The 22,553-nt window shown below is 31.8% G+C and overlaps 1 protein-coding gene and 1 long non-coding RNA gene across 2 annotated transcripts; one reads left to right on the top strand and one right to left on the bottom strand.

Moving 5' to 3' along the window:
- Positions 1-1,050: 1,050 nt before the first annotated feature.
- Positions 1,051-6,793, bottom strand: LOC148273297 (uncharacterized). Its single transcript, XR_015824618.1, has 3 exons — positions 6,710-6,793; positions 3,692-3,734; positions 1,051-1,361 (listed from the first exon to the last, which is right to left on the bottom strand). It is a non-coding gene; the product is annotated as an uncharacterized LOC148273297 (long non-coding RNA).
- A 1,592-nt stretch (positions 6,794-8,385) lies between these two features.
- Positions 8,386-21,482, top strand: parvin (beta-parvin). The gene is made up of 7 exons (XM_088238914.1): positions 8,386-8,631; positions 10,184-10,273; positions 10,850-11,121; positions 11,290-11,480; positions 13,710-13,824; positions 16,362-16,605; positions 18,595-21,482. The coding sequence occupies exons 1-7, from the start codon at positions 8,514-8,516 to the stop codon at positions 18,666-18,668; spliced, it is 1,104 nt and encodes a 367-aa protein (XP_088095040.1). The 5' UTR covers positions 8,386-8,513; the 3' UTR covers positions 18,669-21,482.
- Positions 21,483-22,553: the final 1,071 nt, after the last annotated feature.

Raw genomic sequence — 22,553 nt, 5'->3', positions numbered from 1 at the left:
AAGAAGCTAGGAATGTATGCCAAGATGGACGTGTGTCGCAGTCCATTCTCTCTGCCTACCCCTACGGAGAAATGGTTTGATGGTAGTATTAGTAGTAGTAGTAATAAGAACGTAAATATTTCTTTAAAAAAAACCTTAATACCCAGACAAATTTTATTTTTATTTATTATTTATTTATTTTTTTACATATTTATTACAGCAATTTACAAGTAATTATTTATACAACAAATTAATTAAGCAGTAAAAGTAAACATATATTTTTTATATTTGCTGTTGGTTCATCTAAACTGCCTAACTAGGGATAGCTTCCCTGTTCTAAGGCAGTAACTTATGTATTTTATAATAATATTAAAAAGTAATTGCAGTTTTATCATTATGTGTGCTTTTTCAGTCTTAAAAGTAAACAGCAAATATCCAGAGAAAACATAAATAATACCAAAATCTCTATAACCTAAGTCATTACTAGTAAAACAAGAAACCAGCTTATGTCCTTCTACATCGGACAACAATTTCTCTGACTCCCTCCGACCAATATGGATTAAAAATGCAGTCAACACCTTCCTCTGCCTGGCAATCCCACCACATTTCCATGAATCTGGGATAAGGTTATATACTCTCGGGCCTATATAATATTGCTGCCTTTGAGCCAAAAAAGTATTGACTTCTCTCTGTAGAATCAGATCCTTATTGGAGTGTCTAGTATTATGAACATGACAAGCCGCTAAATTTGTTATTAGTTTATTAGTATAATTATTTCTATTGTATTTAATTTAATTTAATTTTAACTTTGTATAATAACTATCAAACAGAGTAATTTTTTTTTTTTTTTTTAAGAATATTTTTATGTATCGCAGGTATTATCATCGCAATGTTTTTTTTTAAGTTTTGTAATTTTTAAATTAATCCACCACCATATAAAATGAGGTTCCGGTGTTAGGGAAGGAGATGACTTAAAATACCTAGAGTATAGCAAGCTCTTTTGCTGTAGTACATCTTCTATGATTCTTTTTTTAAAATACTCATTAAACCGTATAATACGGGACATCTATGCAGACAATACAGCGCAGGGATATGAAAATTATGATGAATCAGACAGAGAGGAAAATAGCACATAAAACTGCATTCATTACTTAATTATTGTTTCTATGGACTTGTCGTACTAATGAACTGTAGTATTGAAAATAATATAAATATTACAGACATTTACGCCTCACAACCTTCATGGCTTTTATGATTATTTATAACTTGTTTAACAATGGCTTTGTAAGTACAGTAGAATTAAATTTATGCAAACTCCAGCCATCCGGATCGTGCTATGTGCCAACTCAACAGGCAGCCATCGGCTCCCTTTGCTTTTGATCCTTAAATCGAAAACGCCAAGGGTTTTTAAAAATATCAGAAACGTTCTCACAGTGTACAAAAATCAAACAAAATCATGAATGTATAGATTAAACAACCATAGTGACATTACACATCCCTATTTCACGCCTTTTGAGATCGCAAACCAAGATGTGAATCCCCCATTAACTCTTACACACGCTTAACTCTCTACATAGAGAGATGTTCATTAATAAACATAACTGATTTTGATTTAATCCGTCATTTATTGCCTATGTAAGGGTTATTGCCGGTTATAATTTATCTTTAAAAATAAAATGAAATTGAACTAAAAAGGTAAATAAAAACAAAAGCAGTGAGTCATCGCACGCTTACTGTCAAATGCAAACTAGTTTGGAAATAAAACATGGTATGGATGTTGCCGATTTTGATATAAAAGTACATTTTAAACTTGAATTACTGTAGTTAAACGTTGTATATTTCCATTTTCAATGTAAATAATTTATGTAATCCTAATATTTTCATAGTTTGACATTAAAAAAAACATTTTTACTAAAGACGGATTTTACCGATTTCGATATCCACCGAAACATACTTGTATCTCTCTTATTTTTCAAAATATTGAAGTCATATTTTGCCATAACAGGCCTAAATAATATGATAATTTTTGTGAATTATGAAAAGTAGATTATTAAACAATACATATGTTTATTTTGTACTTCAAAATATCTTATCTTTTGCTAAATGTTACACGACATAATTGCACCGTTTGCAGAGGATTTTTTAGCACAAGCTTTCAAGACAGGCAGACATAACAAGAATACAAAGACAACAAAATAAAATTCTTAAACCAACATACAACCTACCCTACCTGACCTCTACGACTGAACTGTACAAAAAACATACCAGTTTGACATAAACTACTTGACTAAAATTGAGACCTTAAAAATTGTGCACAAAATAACACTGGGAAACATACAAGACGACGACATAATATTAGTAAAAAATGCTGACATACACAAATATAACACCAGACAACAACAACACTATCATATTGAAAAATCAAAGACAAACACAGGACAGTCAAAAATACTACATAATGGACTTAAACACTACAACAACCTACCTTACTACTTGAAAACTTTTAATGGAGACAAATTTAAAATCAATCTGAAAAAGCACATGATGACTGAACTAACTAGACTAGACGAGACATAAAATGACTAGATAATATTAAATTTCTAATGTAACCCTAACGGGTTTTTTAAAATTGTAAATAAATAAAAAATAAAAAACATATTTAGTATTTTTTTTTATCAAAAATCCTCAAGTGTGAATTATTCAAAATGGTGTCCAATCATACAACATTTTTTATTGTGTATGCAGATAATTGATAGAATTCCATATTCAAATTTTGTAAGGTATCCAAAATAAAACACTTTCATTAGATTTAATTTTACTTTTTCTTTTAAATGTATGTGACGCGTTTCGTCTTGTTAGCAACGTTTTCAATAATGTTTTTATTTATTTTTATATATATATATTTTTTTTATTCTATTCAGAAAAAATAAAGTCATACGTAATAAGTATTAAAAACAACAATTTTTTAACATAAAAAGACCAATTAAGTTTTCATAAATTATGCAAAAGATATTAACATTAAATATGACAAAAAAATAAATAAGAATTTCAAGTGAAAAAATAATAATTGTTAACATTTGCGTTTTCCATGGAGGTAATAAATTAAAATAAATAAAAATACCGAATGCACACTCCGAGCCATCCACGCACACACACATAAATGCACATATAAAACATACACAAACATATATATTACATGCGGCACATATACATAGCATAAACCAGTCGAGATGAGCAATTCAGCAACTATCCCAAATAATCGACCCCATGAAGAAATTTTCTGTACAAATGCAACGTGCAGTTAAAAATGTCTACATCAATACTGAGTCCGTTATAATTTCTACAGGTACGTCTAATGAATGAATTCAAGGTATAATTGTTTTTACAAGTTGGTATATAAAAGGGGGAATTTAATCTGGTATAGCGAAGAGGACAACGGAAAGCAATATTTTGTAAAAGATACGGCGAATCAACCATTTTATTTAGAATTTTGAAAAGAAAAAATAATAAAATAAATTACATTGTTAGTAGGATTTAAGTAGATAAATGTACAAAAGAAAAATCATTAATAAATTAGCTTTTACCAGATATCCTTTAGGGCTGCAAAAAGCTTTTTATTTAATAAAAAATTAAATAATTATATCATACCAATAATTAGTTTGCATTATTTAGGGGTCTGGAATGTTATAAATAAAGAATGTTTAATACTTACGCAGTGGAAGGTGTGTGGCATTCCTCCATTGCTTTGGAGAATTCTAAAACAAAAAACAAAATATTGTTTATAATCATTCTGCATACTCTTCAAGTTTTGTAAGAAATAATGAAGAATTTACCATGTGATTTATATGTACAGTAAAACTCTGATTATCCGCCTCCATGGTGTAAAGACACATGGCTCACACACGGAAGGTTTCGGGTTCGATTCCCGGTGAGAACACAAAAATGAAATGTGATGTCCTGTGCTGTTTCATCACTTTAATTCGCCGTTATAATTGGACCTCCTAGCCTGTTGTGTTGCAATACAATTTTTTTCTTTTTTTAAATTTAGCCGATTTAATAAGTGCAAGATTTAATTGCTTTTGAAATAATACAGAGAATTAAAATTACTACAATTATAATTATTACAATTAACTTTTTAATGAAAAAGTCTCCTTAATTTTTTAATTCCTGATAACGATTTGGATATTTGGCAACCCGGATGAATGGAGTTTGAATAAACAGAGTTGGTGATTACAACACCAGGTTTACTAGTATGGAAGGGCTAGCTGTTCGTAGATATTGCAATAAATACGGCAAAAGGACACTGCAATACAGTATACCTAAAATATTTAACATGTTACAACAATATTAAAAATACTGAGTTAAATACAGGAGTGAGACGTATGCTCAAATTATGGTTAATCGAAAAAAGTTTTTGTATTACTGATAGTTTTTAGTTTTTAATAATGTAATAAAATATGGTATAATATGTGATGTTTTTCAAGTAAAATTATTATAAATGTAGGTTAAGTATGAATATTTATAAGAACCTGCTGCCCTATGGCATGGAATGCTCTCCCAGCAGAGGTGCGAGGCTGTGAAAGTGAAGTGATGTTTCGGAAAAAACTTAAAACCCACTTGTTCTCTAAATCATTTGAATAAATCCGTAACATGTGACAACAAAATAAATTATTTTAATTAAATTACAAATTTAAAAGAATCACTATGTAAAGGGCCCTTGAGGTATTTTGTTACGAAAATGGCTCTATATAAGTTATCTATAATAATAATAATGACGAGTTGTATGTTTACAACTCAGCAGGACTTTAATTTAAGAAATAAAATATTTTTTTAAGTGTTAAATAAATTAATATTAGAGGTATGATTTAAATTTTTTGGTCAATCAATTTTTAATGCCTAGACTTTCCTATTCTCTTTTCATAAATATTCTCCATCTTTGTTTCAATACGAATTGTCAGATGCCATTATCAGTTTTAAACTAACAAGCCACATCTGACGGCAGTTCACATGATCTATATTTCTGTTTAATAAAATTTTACACAAAGCCTCCACTTTCCAAGACATTGAACAAGAAAAAAAATGCAGACATGGAGACATTAATATCAATGAAAACTATTTTAGTCTATATTAAACTACTTCTCAATTTTTTTTTTTACTTTTTCACCTCCTAACTGGGGTGTTCTAGCCAGTGTCGAGTTTTAGATTTTTATTCATCGAAATATTACATTCACTACACATATATAACGTGTTTACAACTTAATACCATTTATAACTAGATATTTACAGACAATTTTGAATACACGTTTATTGGGTGGGGACAGGAGAGTTAGAATATGAGTAGGGAATTGGACGTTGATATCAGATAGGTCGGATAGTAATTCAGGATAACAATCATTTATGGGGCATCCAAAAAAAACATGATTTTGATCTTCCTTCTCGAGCTGAGATTCGCACGCGGCAGAGCCTCGGATATGGATTATTCTGAGCCAGTGAATTATATATTATATGTCCAAGACATTTGAAAACTTATGAACGATATATCTCAGAACATAATTTTTTTCATTGTTTTAATTTATTTTTTTTGTTTTTTTTTTATTTAAATTTTTTTGTTTTTTTAAAATAAACATAAATGATAAAACAGATTATTAAAAAAATAAAGCATAACTACATAACAATGAAATACATATTAATAATAAAAATAGTAAACAAAAAATCCCAAAAAGGCATGGCCTGTTCGTGTGTATACAAGAAAATGTTAGTGAATTTTTGCTCCTATAAAAAATAACGGACAGTTATAATATTTTTGTGTAACATAAGAAAGAAAAAAATAAGATATTCTGTAAAAGATGATAAGGTATTTTTTTTTATAGTAATTAAAAGAGGAAATAAAAAATATTAAAAAAAACACAAAAATATTCCTTATTTTTAAAGGCCAACAAAATAAATCATAGAAAAAAAGAGTTTAGTTTGAATCCAGGATAGTGTATGTTTTTTAAAAGAAGGAAAATTTTGAAAGTTTGTAATCAATGAAATATTATCAGTAAAAAAGAAATAAAAATTTTTGGGCCTATAAAATATGCATGTCTCTGTGCGAGCCTCGATTTACAATGTGGTATTTCTAGCACTCGATTCCTTCTTTGACTTGATATATTTGAATTTAGTATCCATTTTAATATCCAGTACCCTTTACATGTCAATTTTAATAACTCCCTAGCTGGTTAAATTCAGTCCTTGTATACAAAAATATTGACAAATTCAAAATACTGTTGAATAAGAAATACAATCATGAATAATTATCAACATGCATTGATGTTTTTATTACTTTGCTTTGCATTAATAATCAATGCAATCATTTAGCTTGCATAAAACCGAGTCTGTTTTGTAAACCAAACAATGAACATGAGTGTTTACATTTTGTGAGTCACATAAATATGGTAACTACACAAAATATTATTTATTTATATATAATATTCAATTACATCTTGGAATCTGAGTAACATACTACATTCGTTATAAACTTTGAACACTTCTGAAAATGTGTCACGCTAATAACAATGATATATTTCATTATCTATAACACAAAAAAAACAGCAAAAGTCATTGTTCGATTATGAAAGGCTTAATCAAACAAATTATCAATTAGGTTAAAAATAAAATTCAACTCACTCGCGGGATTTAAATTACCCGCGTTTTACGAAATGCAAAAACAGGGGATATTTTTTAAACTTACGTAAACTTATAAATTGCAAAACTCCACTAAAAAAAATTATTTAATATTTTCATTATCTCAAAACTCGCACTCCTAGCAGCTGTCAAAAATATATAATGTGTTGCCATGCGCGAGACAAAATCTCGATAACATTGATAAGAGCGTGTTGCTACTTTGCTAAGATTTATCTTATAAAAATGCAATCTTACTGTTTTTATTTGCTTCAATTTATACTCATTCTACCACAATTCAATTTATTAACAGCGTCAACAGAAGTTAAAATCTGCTATTTATTCAATCTTCTTAGGGCAACTTTTGTTTTTATGCCCGGTGCCCTGAATGTGTAGATTAATAAATTCGTCATACAACTTGGAATTTTTTGGCATAGATCTTTAGGCTTTTCGTTAATTTTTTTAGATGGATTAGCATGAGTTGACTTGAAGTTTTATATGTTGACCGTCTTTATAAATATATATTGGATACCATTATTTTTCCGTCCTTGTTTGTAACACATTATGCTTCTTTATATGGGTCACTGTTTTAGTTGGCTTAAAACGTATATACACATAATGAATCAATTAACTAAACACAAAAAAGTGTTATTTCTATATTTTACTGCCTTTTTGCTAATAAGCCCCTAAAATACAAGATTAGCGAGTAATTCCTAAAAATATTTAAATTTAAACATCTCTGTACCTGTACTTGAAAAAAAAAATACTAGGCTTTATATCACTCAATGATAAATGACTGGTTTGATGTCACAGAGTTGAAAAATAAAACAACTTAGACTAAGGAAAGTAAATTACTTAAATATGAAAAATAAATGATTTGCATATCATTAAAATTAATCAGAATTGAATTAACGAAAAATATGAACGCCATGAAAACGAATTCTCGTAATTACAAAGCAAATCAGACTGTTACATTTAAATAATTATAAAAAATATTTAAATTTCGATAAGACGTAATATAAATACGACACATGAAAAAAAAATTCAGCGTGATGGAATCATTACATTATTTGTATATTTAGGTAATTAGAGTTTTGTACAATAATCAACTGTTATAAATTATAATTTGCTATTCTTTTAATATTATTTTAAAAATTATTATTTAAAAATACCAACTTCTGTTAAACATAGTGACTGAATTACTGAATTACCGATTACCGAATATTGGAAATATGGAATATTTAATTTAAATTTTGACTATGCTGTATTGCTGAATAATATTTTGTGTATAAAACAGATCAATAAAACATTATCAAAAAATTTAACGCGCTGCGCTTTAGAATATGACTTATTCCACTATCATTTTCAAATCCTTTTTCGGACACGACGGGGTGTAGTACATTGCATTGTTAAATAAAATGAAGCGAATCTCGATTACTTGTTACAGGAAGGTAAGACGATCCGTTTTAGGCTTCATAACTTGTAAAATATAAAGAAAATAATAGTTCTGTTCTTTTATGGTTATGCCATAAATTCCGAATTAGGGCAGATGAAAGATATAAGTTAATCTGACCTTTGCCATAAATAGTTTTTAAATTTAATGATTGGAAAATGGCTCTTAAATGGAAAGTTTTTGGAAAATTGTAAGAGCAAAATAAATATGATTTATTTGAAGGGGGTAAGTATTTGAATTTTTTTTGCTGTTTGTACCCTGGTTTTTTTTTTTCATATGGCAATATTATTCAAGTGTCAAAAATAGAGTGAGCGAGAGTAAGTTTATTTTGTGGGCGTTTGAGGTTTGTGACGTAATTTTCTGTTTGGGAAATTACAAGGACTGCTGTTCACGCCCGTCACCTGGTAAATATTTAGCTGAGATGACAACTCCTCGTCCGAAATCTCCCAAGACACCCGTGTCCGCCAAGAAAGATGACAAGGAGGAGTCGTTTTGGGACAAGATCGGAACCTTGGGGAGGAAAAAACGCATAAAGGAAGGTAAATCCATCTCTCATACCTATTTAAGGGCAATTCTTTTTAACTTAGCATTGAAATCAGCTCGACTCCTACGCTAATTATCTAATATTTCCGTACTATCTCATTTTCGGAGTCTGGGGAATTTTGCTATAATGATCTTGAATTGGCAGAATTCGAACTGAAAATAACATCAATTACTCTGTGGTAAACCTCAGCTGATTTCTGGGAATGAATCTCCAAATGGATTCAAACATCAATTGGAGCATGTATATTTATCTATTTCCTGGATTGGCACCTGAAGCGAAAGACTGATCTACTTGCCTTCATGTAACAGATGATTAATATACGCTGCATTTGGTGTACCAAAGCAGTGCCCTAAGCACCACAGTGTGGGGATAGAGACATGATAATGATTTTTATCTGTTTAATTGAATATAATGCACTCAAGATACCGTAAGCAACTTTTAACATTATGTGTGTTGTAAGGAATTGTAGTCTATACCCGGTGATCGCGCCACTCGCCAGATAGCAGATGGACGCTTGAATGTTATGTTTTGCTGGTTTGCAGGATTTGACATTGCTATGTGTTATCTTCATTTACTCTACCACCGAACCCCAATACAAATTGATGCAATGAACATACTATATGTGGCGCAACCACTGGGTCAAAACAAAACGCTGATTATTCAACCCTTGTATAATGCCATTACCAATATGGATGCGAATCCTGGCATCTTACCAAAACTCAAAACACCAAACTTCTGAGTTTTGAGTGTAAGTGCTTGAGGAGAATACTAGGCATAAGGTGGTCCGATTTCATAATTAATATTGATGTCTGAGAACGGACGCAGGAGCCTCCTATAACGAGCGTTTTGAGAGTGCGGCAATGGACCAAGCTTGGAATTGTGAATTAAAAACCTAAATCAGAGTTGTGGGCTCCCGCTCGATTGACCTTTTGGATTTATTCGGCAAAACTAAGGGATGCGGGATTGATGTGGGAGAAGGCGAAAGTGCAGGCTGGCGATAGAGGTTTGGTGATGTCGACATGCTCCACCTAGGAGCGGATGTGGAATAAAGAAAAGATACCGTAATTCGCGTACTAATGCTGTCTTTGCTGGAGGAAATTTTAAAACCAACGTCGGATTCTATTCGCCTCTGCCAAGGATCCTCAGAACAGTTAACAAAATCTCCCTAAAAAGCAAGCATTCAAGAAGCAAGAGGTGTTATCACACCTGGCTTAAATATGACACACTTGCCATGTCCGCCTAGATCATGCTATTGCCATACCTACTGTAAGTTTAAAGAGTTTCTAAGATAGTTTAGGTAAACTTCAGTCAATGTGCTTACATAAATCTTTAATCCTAATCCATCAGGGCTTTCGGAAGCCTGTCAATTAGCTTTCAATATTTGTTTTGCTGAATTCAACTACAGATTTCACCTAATTTGTGTATTACAAGAGACAATATTCATTGGGTCAAATCTTATACCATTTTCTGACCAATATAATACTAGCTAAAATCGGTGAAGCTTTTGAAAGAAAATTTGGAGGTTTATTTTGTGTCTATTTTTTTAGTGCAAGAAATCCAGGCTGAGGGTAAATATGCCATTGACTCCCCTGGAAACCCAACTGCCCCCGAAATCCCCCCAGAAGACTATGCTTTAAGTAAGTAAACAATTTATTTTGAAATAAAATAAGTATTTTTGATTTTGATTTTTTTACTAACATGTATGGCAAAATTGCCTTTTACAAAACTTATATTATTGGGATAGAGAGGATATGGAAGGAGATAATGAAAAATACCAGATCAATTGAGAAAAAAATCTTTCTTGGATTTTTTCTTGCAACTGGCGGGAATCGAACCCGCGACGCCAGTTTCACAGATAGCCGTCTAACCAACTGCGCCACGGCGTCAACATATTTGTTTAATTATTTAAAAAAAATAAAACTTACATTACTAAGATTTAGAAACGAAAATTAAACCTTAAAATTATATAACACATTCAGTAGAAGTTTAAAACAATTTCAAATAAATGTAAAAATCAAATTAAATAATAAAATATTTGAAAGGGTAAATATAACAGGAAAATCATATAACACTGTTTCATATAACAGTTATACTAAAGGCTTAATTACCATTCACCATCTTTGAAAAAGTTTAATAGGTTTGATACATAAGAACAATATCCTACCAATACCAGCTTATTAGTCCTTATATATTGAAAAAAATAAATTCTTCAGATGACAATGAGGAGCGTTCCATCATCCAGCCGCGATCACTGGACGACCCTGGCTTGCGCGAGCTGATCCGCGTGCTCGTGGACTGGGTGAACGATGAGCTGGCTCCGCAGCGCATCATCGTCAAGGATCTGGAGCAGGATCTGTACGACGGCCAGGTGCTGCAGAAGCTGCTGGAGGGCCTCACCGGCCGCAAGCTGGACGTGCCGGAGGTCACCCAGTCGGAGGAGGGACAGAGGCAGAAGCTTGGCGTCGTGTTGGCCGCCATTACTAAGGTATATTTATTTAAGATGGTCTATGCAAGTCAGCAGTTTCCAACCTTCGTGCCACTGCGCCTCCCTAAAAAAAATTAAAAAAAATGAACTTTCGCTGGCTGGTTTATGTAATCGCTCTATGTGCTGTGAAATATTTTCTTTATGCTTGAACGTTTGTGTTATTTTTAGGCTCTGGGCCATCCGCGCTGGACCGTCCAGAAGTGGAACGTGGACTCGGTGCACTCCAAAAACCTGGTCTCCATCCTGCATCTCCTCGTGGCTCTCGTGAGGCACTTCAGGGCTCCCGTCCGCCTACCGGAAAACATTAGTGTCGCTGTCGTGGTTGTCAAGAAAGATGCCTCTAATCAACTGTCTCATAGGTACTATCAATTCACGCATCACCTGCTAGTGAATTTAATAATAATAATAATGTCACTTTTCTTGAAACTATGCTTGCTTTTACGACGAATCACTTAATTTAAAAAAAATATATAATGTGCATTTATTTATTTAACAATAAACGCCCAGAGGGCTCTTACAATATACAGTTAAAAGTACATATAAAATATCATAGAAAATAACAAAAATAAACTCACAACTATTACACTTATTATGTAATTCATTCAAAGAAAAAGAAAAATAGAAAAAGAAAAGAAAAAGAAAATAAAGTGAAGATGAATGGAGAAACACATTAAATAGGGGAGAATTGTGAGGATGGCCATTCGATGGATAGGATAGCTAATTTGATAGCAGCAGGAGTGGTGTGGAGCCAGCCGGAAGTCCAACAGCTCAGCATAATTATTAGCTGTTCTGTGGATGCTCACTAGGGGAGTTTGTCCTATTGTACTCACACTGGAACACATGTCGGAGTCTGATGGTCCTTGTGGGTACAGGAAAGTTTATCAGGGACAGCAATTTTGGGCAATCTATTATGGTGCATATCACTTTGCGCAATATAGTGAGGTCAGCAATTGTCCTTCTTGTGGAGAGCAATGGCAACCTCAACTCAGACATCAAAGTTTAGTAGCAAATTTAATTTATAGGTTTACCTTTTTTGAACTGTATGTAGCGTAAAAACTTCCGCTGAACTCTTTCCAAGTCAAGAGAGTTGCAGTTGTACAAAGGCCTCCAGACTGACATTGCATATTCCAGTTGTGATCGGACCAGAACACAATACAGAAATTTTATAGAAATGATGCTACTCAAATTAGTCGTATTCCGGATAATGAAGCCCAGCATCAGCATAGCCTTATTAGCAATTGTCATTCTATGGTGCGTAAAGGTTAACTTTTCATCAATAGTTACCCCGAGATCTCCGATTTGTGGGACAGTAGTTATTAAAGTGTCGTTAATGGAGTATGATGTTGGAATGAGGCAGCGTTGCCAGTCCCGATCAAGCGAAAAAAGGTAGATTCAGAAAAGTAAATCGGTAGATTTCGGTACATTATGGAGAGGGGGTAGGAGGGGGGTATTAACAAATTTGACAGTTGTTTGAAATTAAAGCGCCGTTTTGCCTAAGGCCGTTGCTTTAAATAGTCGAAAACGCTTGTTAAATGAACCATTGAAAACCAAAAGGACTGCAATAAGTGAATCACCAAAATATAGTGATTTATAATGTCTTATTTTTCTTACAAAAAAATGTAAATACAATATTTCATTTCAATACTCAAATATTAATTTAAGAAAAGGAATATTTGAGTTGGTTCTTATAAAAAAAAATAATATAATACATAGATTAAAATTCAAAATATTATTTTATCGAATGAATGACACAATTTTATCAAAATATATAGTATTTTTATTGTCAAACAAAGAAATAATTAACGTTTTAAAGTTCTTTCAGTGCAACTTAAAACTTAATAAAAACTGCTAACTGCTGAAGTACTGAACAAATTATTAAAACAATGATCAACTAAATTTAAATAGATATTTAACTGAAGATAAACCCATTTATATTATTTTCAATATGAAAAGTGATCCCTCTACATTTCACTTCATAAAATAGACATATGTACATTTTTCAATAATGTCATGAAATTCTATCCCAAGATTTATTTTACCATATTATATTCAACAATACTAGCCAATTCCATAATGAATATATCATTCATTGTATACTTATGTACGATAGATAAGCAGTTTTTTAAATAAGCAACTGATGGCAATCGAAGTGAGCAAACAAGCAATAAATTATTATAATATGAATTCGTTTTATTTGCATTGAAATTTTGTTCTGTGGAAAAAACAAGGAAATGTATAAAAATCGGTAGAGTTTCAATCGAATTCGGTATATCGGTAGATTGCTCCCAAAATCGGTAGATCTACCGAAAAATCGGTAGATCTAGCAACGCTGGAATGAGGTTTCGTGAACGACAAGACATGTGAAAACATTTGTTTACATTTAAAAACAAATAGTTGGATTCGCACCACTTAAGAAGTACATTGATGTTCCCTTGAAGGTGAAGTATGTCATTTGTGCAATTTATCTCTCTAAATAGCTGTAAATCATCAGCATATAGCGAGAACTCTACATCAGAAAATTGTGTGGGTAGATCGTTAATAAATAGTACGAAGAGAAATGGACCAAGATGAGATGATTTATGTTTCAGAACTGTCCAGGAGAACATAACTTCTACATATGACGAGTTGGGGATGCGCTGTGAAAGAGATGCCTTCGATTCGCTGCTCGGACAAGCTCCCGAGAAATTGCAAATAGTTAAAAAGGTATTTATTTTAACATTATAATATCGTCACCATTTCGCCGGAAAGGCACACTTGGAAAATGAAAGTTTTTACAGGATAGTTCTTTCTTCTCAGTCGTTTGTTCTTGGCACAGCAGTCAGGGTTACATCGGCAGGAGGGAAGCGCATCGTTAGGATCCACCTCAGGCCCCCTGAAGAGAGACGCTAGTCCGTTTTGTCACCAAGTCTGTCCATCTAGTACGACTTCTTCCGCAAGATTGAGTTCCCTCTACTCGTCCCTGTACCAACAATTTTTTCATGTTATCTCTTCACCCTGTAACGTGGCCGCAGTACCTTAAAAGATGGATTTGCCTAGTGAGAGAAAGACGCTGTTCAAAACCCAATTCTTTAATTATAGAAACAGTTATACTGTCCACGGTATCCGCAATATTCTACACCAGCACCACATTTCAAACGCGTCTATCTTTCTTCGTTTTCTTTCTCTACAGGTCCACTCTTTGAAGAGTTCAATAATGTTGTAAAAATCAGTTGAACTATTTCAATTCAATTTGTTTAAATTACAATTTAAAATTTAATGAGTACATATTATAAAAAGACAGAAAATATACAAAAAGAGACTTGTTAAAATAGTAGGAGAATCCTGCTTCGGAAAACCCCTACAGATACATGGAACAGATCAACATCCAGAGCGATGTTGTTCGGCATAGCGGTAGCCCTTCAAACAGGCATAACCATCGCCAGGTTGGTCCTGTATATCGGAATATGAAACAATCTATGCTGACTCTTAGGTAATTATCAGCAACATACAAACCAATGCTCATCATAATCTCAGAATTATCGATCATACCGCGCAACAATCCATAAAAATGTGTAGTCAAATACACATTGCTTCTAGTCTCTAAACTGTTGTAGCTGAGCATACGCTGGAGAAACTCGGCCGGGTAGAGCCGAGGATAATACGCGCACTCTCTCATGTAGAGATATCTCAGAAACTTCTTTTGGATTTTCTCTATCATAAGAGAATACTTCAGTTCATGTGGCCCCCAAATCATCGAGCCGCTCTCGAGTCTACATTGCACCGAAGAGTTGTAAAGAGTTTTTAGTACGCGGGTATTTTCAAAAACCCTGGCAGTACGCAGAACAAATCCTAACATCTTCAATGCATTACCGCTGATTGTCTCTATGTGTTCATGAAATGTCAGGGTGCTCACAAATCTAACGCCCAGATCCTTAACATTTGATGTTCGTATCAGATTCTGGTCATTCATTTTGTAGCAAAAAATAAAGTTTTTTGGGCCCTAGTGAAGGACGTGACCGAACACTTGGAAACATTAAACCTAAGTTTGTTTCGCCTTCCCTATTAAGATATATTAGATATATCCGCTTGGAGAAGACGAAAATTGTCAGAACTATAATTCAATTTCAAATTAAAATTATTTATTCACAAAGTAACATAACAAATAACAAAGGATTTAAAACGTTAAATTAGAATTTTATATCAAACCAAGAACCCTTGAGCAATGGTTCAACATGATTAAGGTATAATACTCTCTATCTTTCAATTGCATATAAAAAAATGCCATATCATGAGATTTTTTAGAATAAAAAATCCTATTTTATTTGACTACTCAATCGGTAACACTGCATTGGATTCAGTTACTGAAATGCGGGATTTGGGTGTGATTTTTGATCAGAAATTGTCTTTCATCAGTCACATTAATGATATTAGTATTAGATTTTTGAAGACGCTTGGGTTTATTTTGCGCATCATTAAGGACTTTAAAAATATAAACACTTTAAAAATTTAATACACCTCCTTGGTGAGAAGCATCTTGGAGTATAATTCTACAATATGGAGCCTTTATTATGCCTCTCACCAAATTACCATAGAAAGAGTTCAGAATAAGTTTTTGAGATATGTTAATTTTAAATTAGGAATACGTAATGAATTTCGTAACTATGATTATTTATTAAATATATTAAATTTGATTAAATTAAGGGACAGGAGAACTATTAATGATTTATTAGTTCTATTTCAAATCGTTAATTCAGTATTGGACAGCCCTGAAATTTTGGCCCTCATTGGTTTTAAAGTACCAGTTAGAGTGACTAGGCTAGTTCAACTTTATCACTGCAACAATCATATCTCAATATATTCTAGCAATTCAGTACTGAATCGTCTACATGCGCTGGGTAATAAACATTCGGATTTAGGAGACATATTTTTATTGAAATTTCCAGCTTATAAACAATTACTTGTAAAACATTTTAGTGTGGAATCAATATTTTAATTATGTTCTTTCTAAGTAAGAATTGAAAAAGTTGTTACTGTATATACTCCACTGTAAATAATAAAAAAAAAATAGCAAGAGTATTTGCCTCTTAAACATAGTTTCACTAATGTGAAAGATGTCGATCTCCAAGGCGATAATGTTCAGCTGCTTGACTGCTCTTCCAATCGGCATGACTCCAATTTCCTGAAGTGAATGATGATTCATTTAGGTTTAAAATAAGATGTGAACATTCCGCCAATCAAAATTACCCTCAATTTTTTTCTAGTCTCTCGTGACGTTTGTCAACAAGCACCTTGGCAAGCTGAATCTGGAGATCACCGATTTGGAAACCCAGTTCCACGATGGCGTTCAGCTGTGTCTGCTGGTCGGCCTCCTCGATGGCTTCTTCGTGCCGCTGCACGAGTTCTACCTGACTCCGCAGGACTCCGTGCAGAAGATCCACAACGTGGCGCTGGCCTTCTCCCTCATGGAGGATGTGGGGCTGGCCAGACCGAAGGCTCGGCCGGAAGGTACGGTTAAAAAACACAGATACGGAAAATGAAAAAGGCGAAATTGCCACTGTTATACCCTTGGTTTGGGAGTAGTTTTTAATATCACAATCTATTGATAATATATATGTAAAAATGCATTGCATTGTCAGGAGGCTAATCGTGGAGTGACGCCTAACCTGCCAGATATGCACCTATTAATAGATTACAAAACATTGGCTATGAATATTCCTCATAATCTGACAGGGGCGTATCGTCCAAATAAACGATTATGCACAGCTTACTATTATATTTGACTTTCTATAATAATGTTTTAAAGTAACTTTATGGGAAAATAAATAAAATAATTATTTTTTATTATAAATCACCACCACCATTTATATCTTCCTACAAAAATATCTATGAAGTGAGCCCAGCGCCTAGCCCAGATCAGATTACCAGATTACAGATATTATTTGAAGATTCTTTATTTGGAAACTAGTATTTCGAACATAATTTCCGAAGGACTATATTCCTTTGAAAGGATACAGATGACATATTATATGCCATGTGGCGTTCGCAGTGGGCGTTTTTGGCATTAATCATTTGAAAAAGGAATCGGCCAGTCCTCAATGTTGACATTTCAATCATAATGTAAATATCTGGTGAATATCACTATGGTATTTTAAAAAAACTTTTGTAAAAGTGTTGTATTAAAATAGTGTAGAATACACATATCGCGAAGTTAATAATAATTGCCGTTGGAGTTGACTTGATAGATTATTGGTAATAATCTTCTGTTGTCAACAGGTGAAGCAGAGAGATGATTTTCACAGAGAACCTCAGAAATAATATCTATTTATATATTGTTATTATATTTATACATTACCCATATGTGGGTACAAATTTATGAAGATTTTTTGTAGATTACCTAAAAAAAAACGCTTTTCGGGAAGTTTGTGGCTTTTTCCGAATAACCATACATTTGGTCTTAATAAATTTCTAGCCCTTTCTTCAAACTAGCTGTGTGTACTTTGTCCAATAATAGCTGCAGGCTTTCCATACTATCTGCTAATGCATATGAATAATTAAATGTATATTTTTTTAAATTTATTTTTTATTATTTATTTTAATTTTTTAGTTTTTTTACAATATACATAAGCGGTAAAACAGAGTATTTAAAAAATAAAGCATAATTACATAGCAATAAAATACATATTAATAGTAAAAATAGTAAACAAAAATCCCACAAGGGCATGGCCTTTTAATTTGGTAATGTATCCAAAATAACAAGTTTATTTGATTATAATTCTACTTTATTTTTTATAAAATATACAAAGGGTATATTGTGACGCGTTTCGTCTTGTTAGGACATTTTTCAAAACAAACTCTTATTTATTACCAAATTAAATATGGAATTCTACCAATTGTCTGCATACACAATAAATAAGGCATGGCCTGTTCGTGGGTATACAAGAAAATGTTAATTAATTTTTGCTCCTATAATAAATAATGGACAGTTATAATATTTTTGTGTAACATAAGAAAGAGAAAATAAAATATTCTGTAAAAGATTATATGGTATTTTTTTATAGCAATTAAAAAAGAAAATAAAAAAATATTTAAAAAAAAACATAATAATATTCCTTATTATTAAAGGGCAACAAAATATATTATAGAAAAAAAGATTTCATATCTTTAGTTTGAATCCAGGATAGTGCGTGTTTTTTAAAAGAAGGAATATTTTGAAAGTTTGGAATCAATGAAATATTATCAGTAAAAAAAATAAAATTTTTGGCCCTATAAAATATACATGTCTTTGTTCAAGTTTAGTTTATAAAATATTTTGTTTTCTTTCCTCTTTTTAATAGTAAAAAAATAAATACCATGCTAAGTTTTAAATACTTTTTTTAAAATATCGTCTTAGTGGGTTGAATAAATTCATCTCAGCCATGTCGGGAATCAAACTCGAGGTGTGTTGCCGAGGCAAACGAAAGTAAAAATATTAATAATGTTTATATATTTTTTCAGATATTGTCAACCTGGATCTTAAGTCTACACTCCGAGTCCTCTACAATCTTTTTACAAAGTATAAAAACATGTAATCTCCATGCCGCACTATGAATCGAATACTTCTGTGCCATCATTACTGCCCTATGTGAATCATTTTTAAAATTATATATCTATTGTTAAGAAATATCTCGAATGAAATGAAACTCACGATCCTCTTTCATTTGAAATTGATATCCTCGTCATAGAAAATCTATATTATGAGATCTTTATTTTGATAGGGAAGATCGTCAAAACATAAACGTAACCTTGATTTGAATGCAACGTATGTCACTAAATTATCACTTTACAGGAGACAACAAAAACTTTATAAATCATTAATTATGTATGAAACTTTACTGTTTTTTTTTTACCAAGCATGTTGTCTTTAAGGTATACATGATTTCTTAGTTTTCTATCCGAATAAATGTAAACTACTGTACTACTGATAACCTATTCTGTCGTCATAACCAAAAAGGCAGTTATTTGTAAATGTCATATTTTGAGATATGACGTAAGTGAAAAAACAGTATGTCAATTGTTACTAAGGCATAAAACCTGTGTGTCATATTTACACTGAGTTTTTGCTTATGGACCTCTAAATATTGTGTTAAAAAACTTTAAAAACATTATATTATTTTTTGTACTGAAATTTTATGCCTAACTCAAATAGACAAAATGGACGTTTCGTTGTCCTGTTTTTCGTACCTCAAAACTGAACTGATTTTGTTATTTTTTATGTCTCTGTCGAGTGTCTGAACGAAATTTTCTTTTTTGTTCCTTTTTGCATTTTTCAAAAATAGTTATCATACATATTTGTATACCATGCGCCTGAAGACGGCAAAAAAAATGGGCACTTTTATGAGTTTTTGGATCGTTCTAGTTCCCATTATAAATAATTTATTTAAAAAATCTAAACAGCAAAGTAATAACCTATAGTGTGTAAAAAAAATCACTGCTCTATTTGCATAATCAAGGGAGAATATACAGAATACATTTGTATGAGGAAAAGTCAAACCGCGTTTCCTGTTTAAGAAAAAACATTATCAAGTATATTTGCAAAACTTTGCTTCATAATCCTTTTACGTAACCATAGAAAAAGGTTTGGTTTTCTTAAATAAAACCATTTACCTAAAATACACATAGATATACCTCGAGTCCTCTATAATTTTGACACTTGACTAATACCCAAACGATCAGTCATGCCCAACACGTATTAAGTCGTTCTTTAACTGCCTGATGGATTTTGACATGAGAAATAATCTGATTGGATCCACAAGAACGAATGTTGTTTGCAAACATTCAAATACAAACTTTTTTTGTACACAAATAACATCCTCCCAATTTTTTAGTGTATGCATTCTCGCCGAATGCAGCCATGTAAGACAATGAATTAAACATTTACGCTCCTAACTTTTTTTCTACTGATTGGATTGAAGATTATAAGAGCTATAAATATACCGAGGTCATAGCTCATTATTTTGCAAAATACTGCACGAAAATCGGTCCAGTGGTTAACTAGCCTATCGAGGACACTCATACGAACATTGCCTTTTATATATATAGGTAGATATATAGATAGATGATAGATATATATAGTCTTAACCTAAATAATAGTTATAAACAAAAATATATGTATAAGAATCTGAACAAAAAGAAAATAAAACTATGTAGCAAAGACAAACAAGGGTAATAAAATGATGGTATACAATATATTCAAGAACCCGATCAACATATAAAACAGAACTAACCCATGCCAATCCATCTTCATTCCACACTGTGTTAAGGGCGAAGATATCTTTGAAAAGCAGGAAGATCTATTCCAAAGAATTCCAAGTAATGTGACAAATCAATCAATCTACACATTCTGGACATTGGGGCATAAAAACAAAAGTCGCTCTTAGAAGATTTGATAAATAGCAGATTTTAACTTCTGGTGACACGGTTGGGAACATAAAAAGAAATTGATTGCGACAGAGATGGGACATCACTTATAGCATTAAGTATTTTGAAAATGCATATTAGGTCCATCTCCATTCTACATTTCTCCAATGAAGACTGCTGAAGAGAATAATCGAATACGAATAGACAAGTCATGCATTCAAATCATCATAATATGATTTTAATTAATCACAACTTGCCTGTTGTGGTGCAAAAAAAAATACCTTCCATTTTATGACGGGTTTACATATAAATCCGTGATCATTGTATTTTTTTTCTTATTTGAAAAGATGTGAAAATATTTTGTTTGCATAAACAATTGCTTAAACCTTATTTTATATTGAATTTGTTTATCTTACTTAAGCTTTTTAAGAACATTGAAAGGCAAAGTTCCAATATTGAAATGCAAAGGTCTAATCTTTCAGAATAAAGAACTCTTATAGAAAGTACATTTTATTTTTAATAAAAAATATTCATAAATAACATATATGTGCCTTATTCTTACTAACTGAACAGTTTCTCCAAGAGATAATTGTGTATTTTTCTATCAATAACTGTATTTATTTATTTTGTATTTAAAATATAATTTTATGTTTAGGTTAAGATGTGCCTTAGAAAAAATAATATAACACAGTAAAACTCCAATTATCCAAATTAACGAGTGCCAGATTTCATTGCCTTTGAAATAATACTGCGAATTGAAATCACATTAAAAACTTATTGTAACAATACACCACAATACAAAGTTAATTGTACAATTAAATTAAAATTATAAACTTCTCATTTATTTTTTGTTCCCTGATAACGATCTGGATATTTGGCAATCCGGATGACTGTAGTTCGAGTAAGTGGAGTTCTACTGTATTTGTGAAGTATTTACATTTTTTAATTGTTTACAACTAAAACCAAATAAACTAATATTTTTTATATCAAATGTGTTTTATTGTTATTTTCACGATATAATCTGGGACCGCTGAATTTTTTATATTTAAAATTTATTTTATTTTTTCCGACCTCCCATGCGCTCTGTAGCTGCAGGACTGTTGTAATCTGGGTTCTATCTGCAAACCCTTATTTGAAAAAAAACACTTTTTAGTTTTTGTTTTTGTAAAATGTGAATAGGTGCTAAATTTCTAACCGTCTGCACTACAGAGCTGCTAGACGTGTTGTAATCTAGCTCCTATATATTTTTATAAAAAATATTTTTAAATTTGACAAAAGGAGAAAGTTCAGTGGCTTTTTTTATTTATTAATAGATTATTAAATTAAGCCAATATTTTTACAAATTGTATTTTTATATATTTACCACATTAACAGCGCTATGGTTTTTCACAGTTTTAAAACTCGAAACATTATCAATGATACTGATTTTATTTTTGAGCCGTATATTGGAAAATGCAATATGTTTGAAAAAAAGCTATGTTTGAAGTATTAACCTAGACTGTTTTCACACCACAGTAAAAATCCACCAGTTAAAATAAGAACAGGTTTTACAATTTTTTTAAATTATTTTATTTATTTAATGGCAGGTTAATGCACTAACCAACACCATGAGGTCGACTCATCTGCTCGTCTCAACTAGATTTCCTTTTGTAAATTTTTTACCTGCGAGTAGAAATAAAATAAATAAAACGGAAAAAGAACATAATAAGTAAGTATCCACCCACCTTAATTTTACCATGCCATGTGAAATGTAATGATCGGCTTTGACTACCGTACCAATTTTTCTGTAGATCTACCAATTTTGTGAGCTATCTACCGAACTAACTCGATTGGAATAAAATATTTTCATTTTGATGTTGGTGATTCTGCTTCCCCCCATCTATGCTTAAGACTTCAGGGAAAATAATGAATCTAGAGGTTGACAATGGCCATCCCCCCTCACCACCGCCTACGACACTTGGCTTGATAATTTATCTATAGGAATCTACTCAGAGATTATACATTTATCTACCAATCAACGATGAAGATGAAACATCATGTGAAATTGGCCATAGATT

This window comes from Micrasema longulum, unplaced genomic scaffold (genome assembly GCF_059751315.1).
Source record: "Micrasema longulum isolate JH-2025_06_02 unplaced genomic scaffold, ASM5975131v1 h1tg001997l, whole genome shotgun sequence".
Taxonomy (NCBI): domain Eukaryota; kingdom Metazoa; phylum Arthropoda; class Insecta; order Trichoptera; family Brachycentridae; genus Micrasema; species Micrasema longulum.
This window is presented reverse-complemented; position numbering and strand designations above follow the sequence as displayed.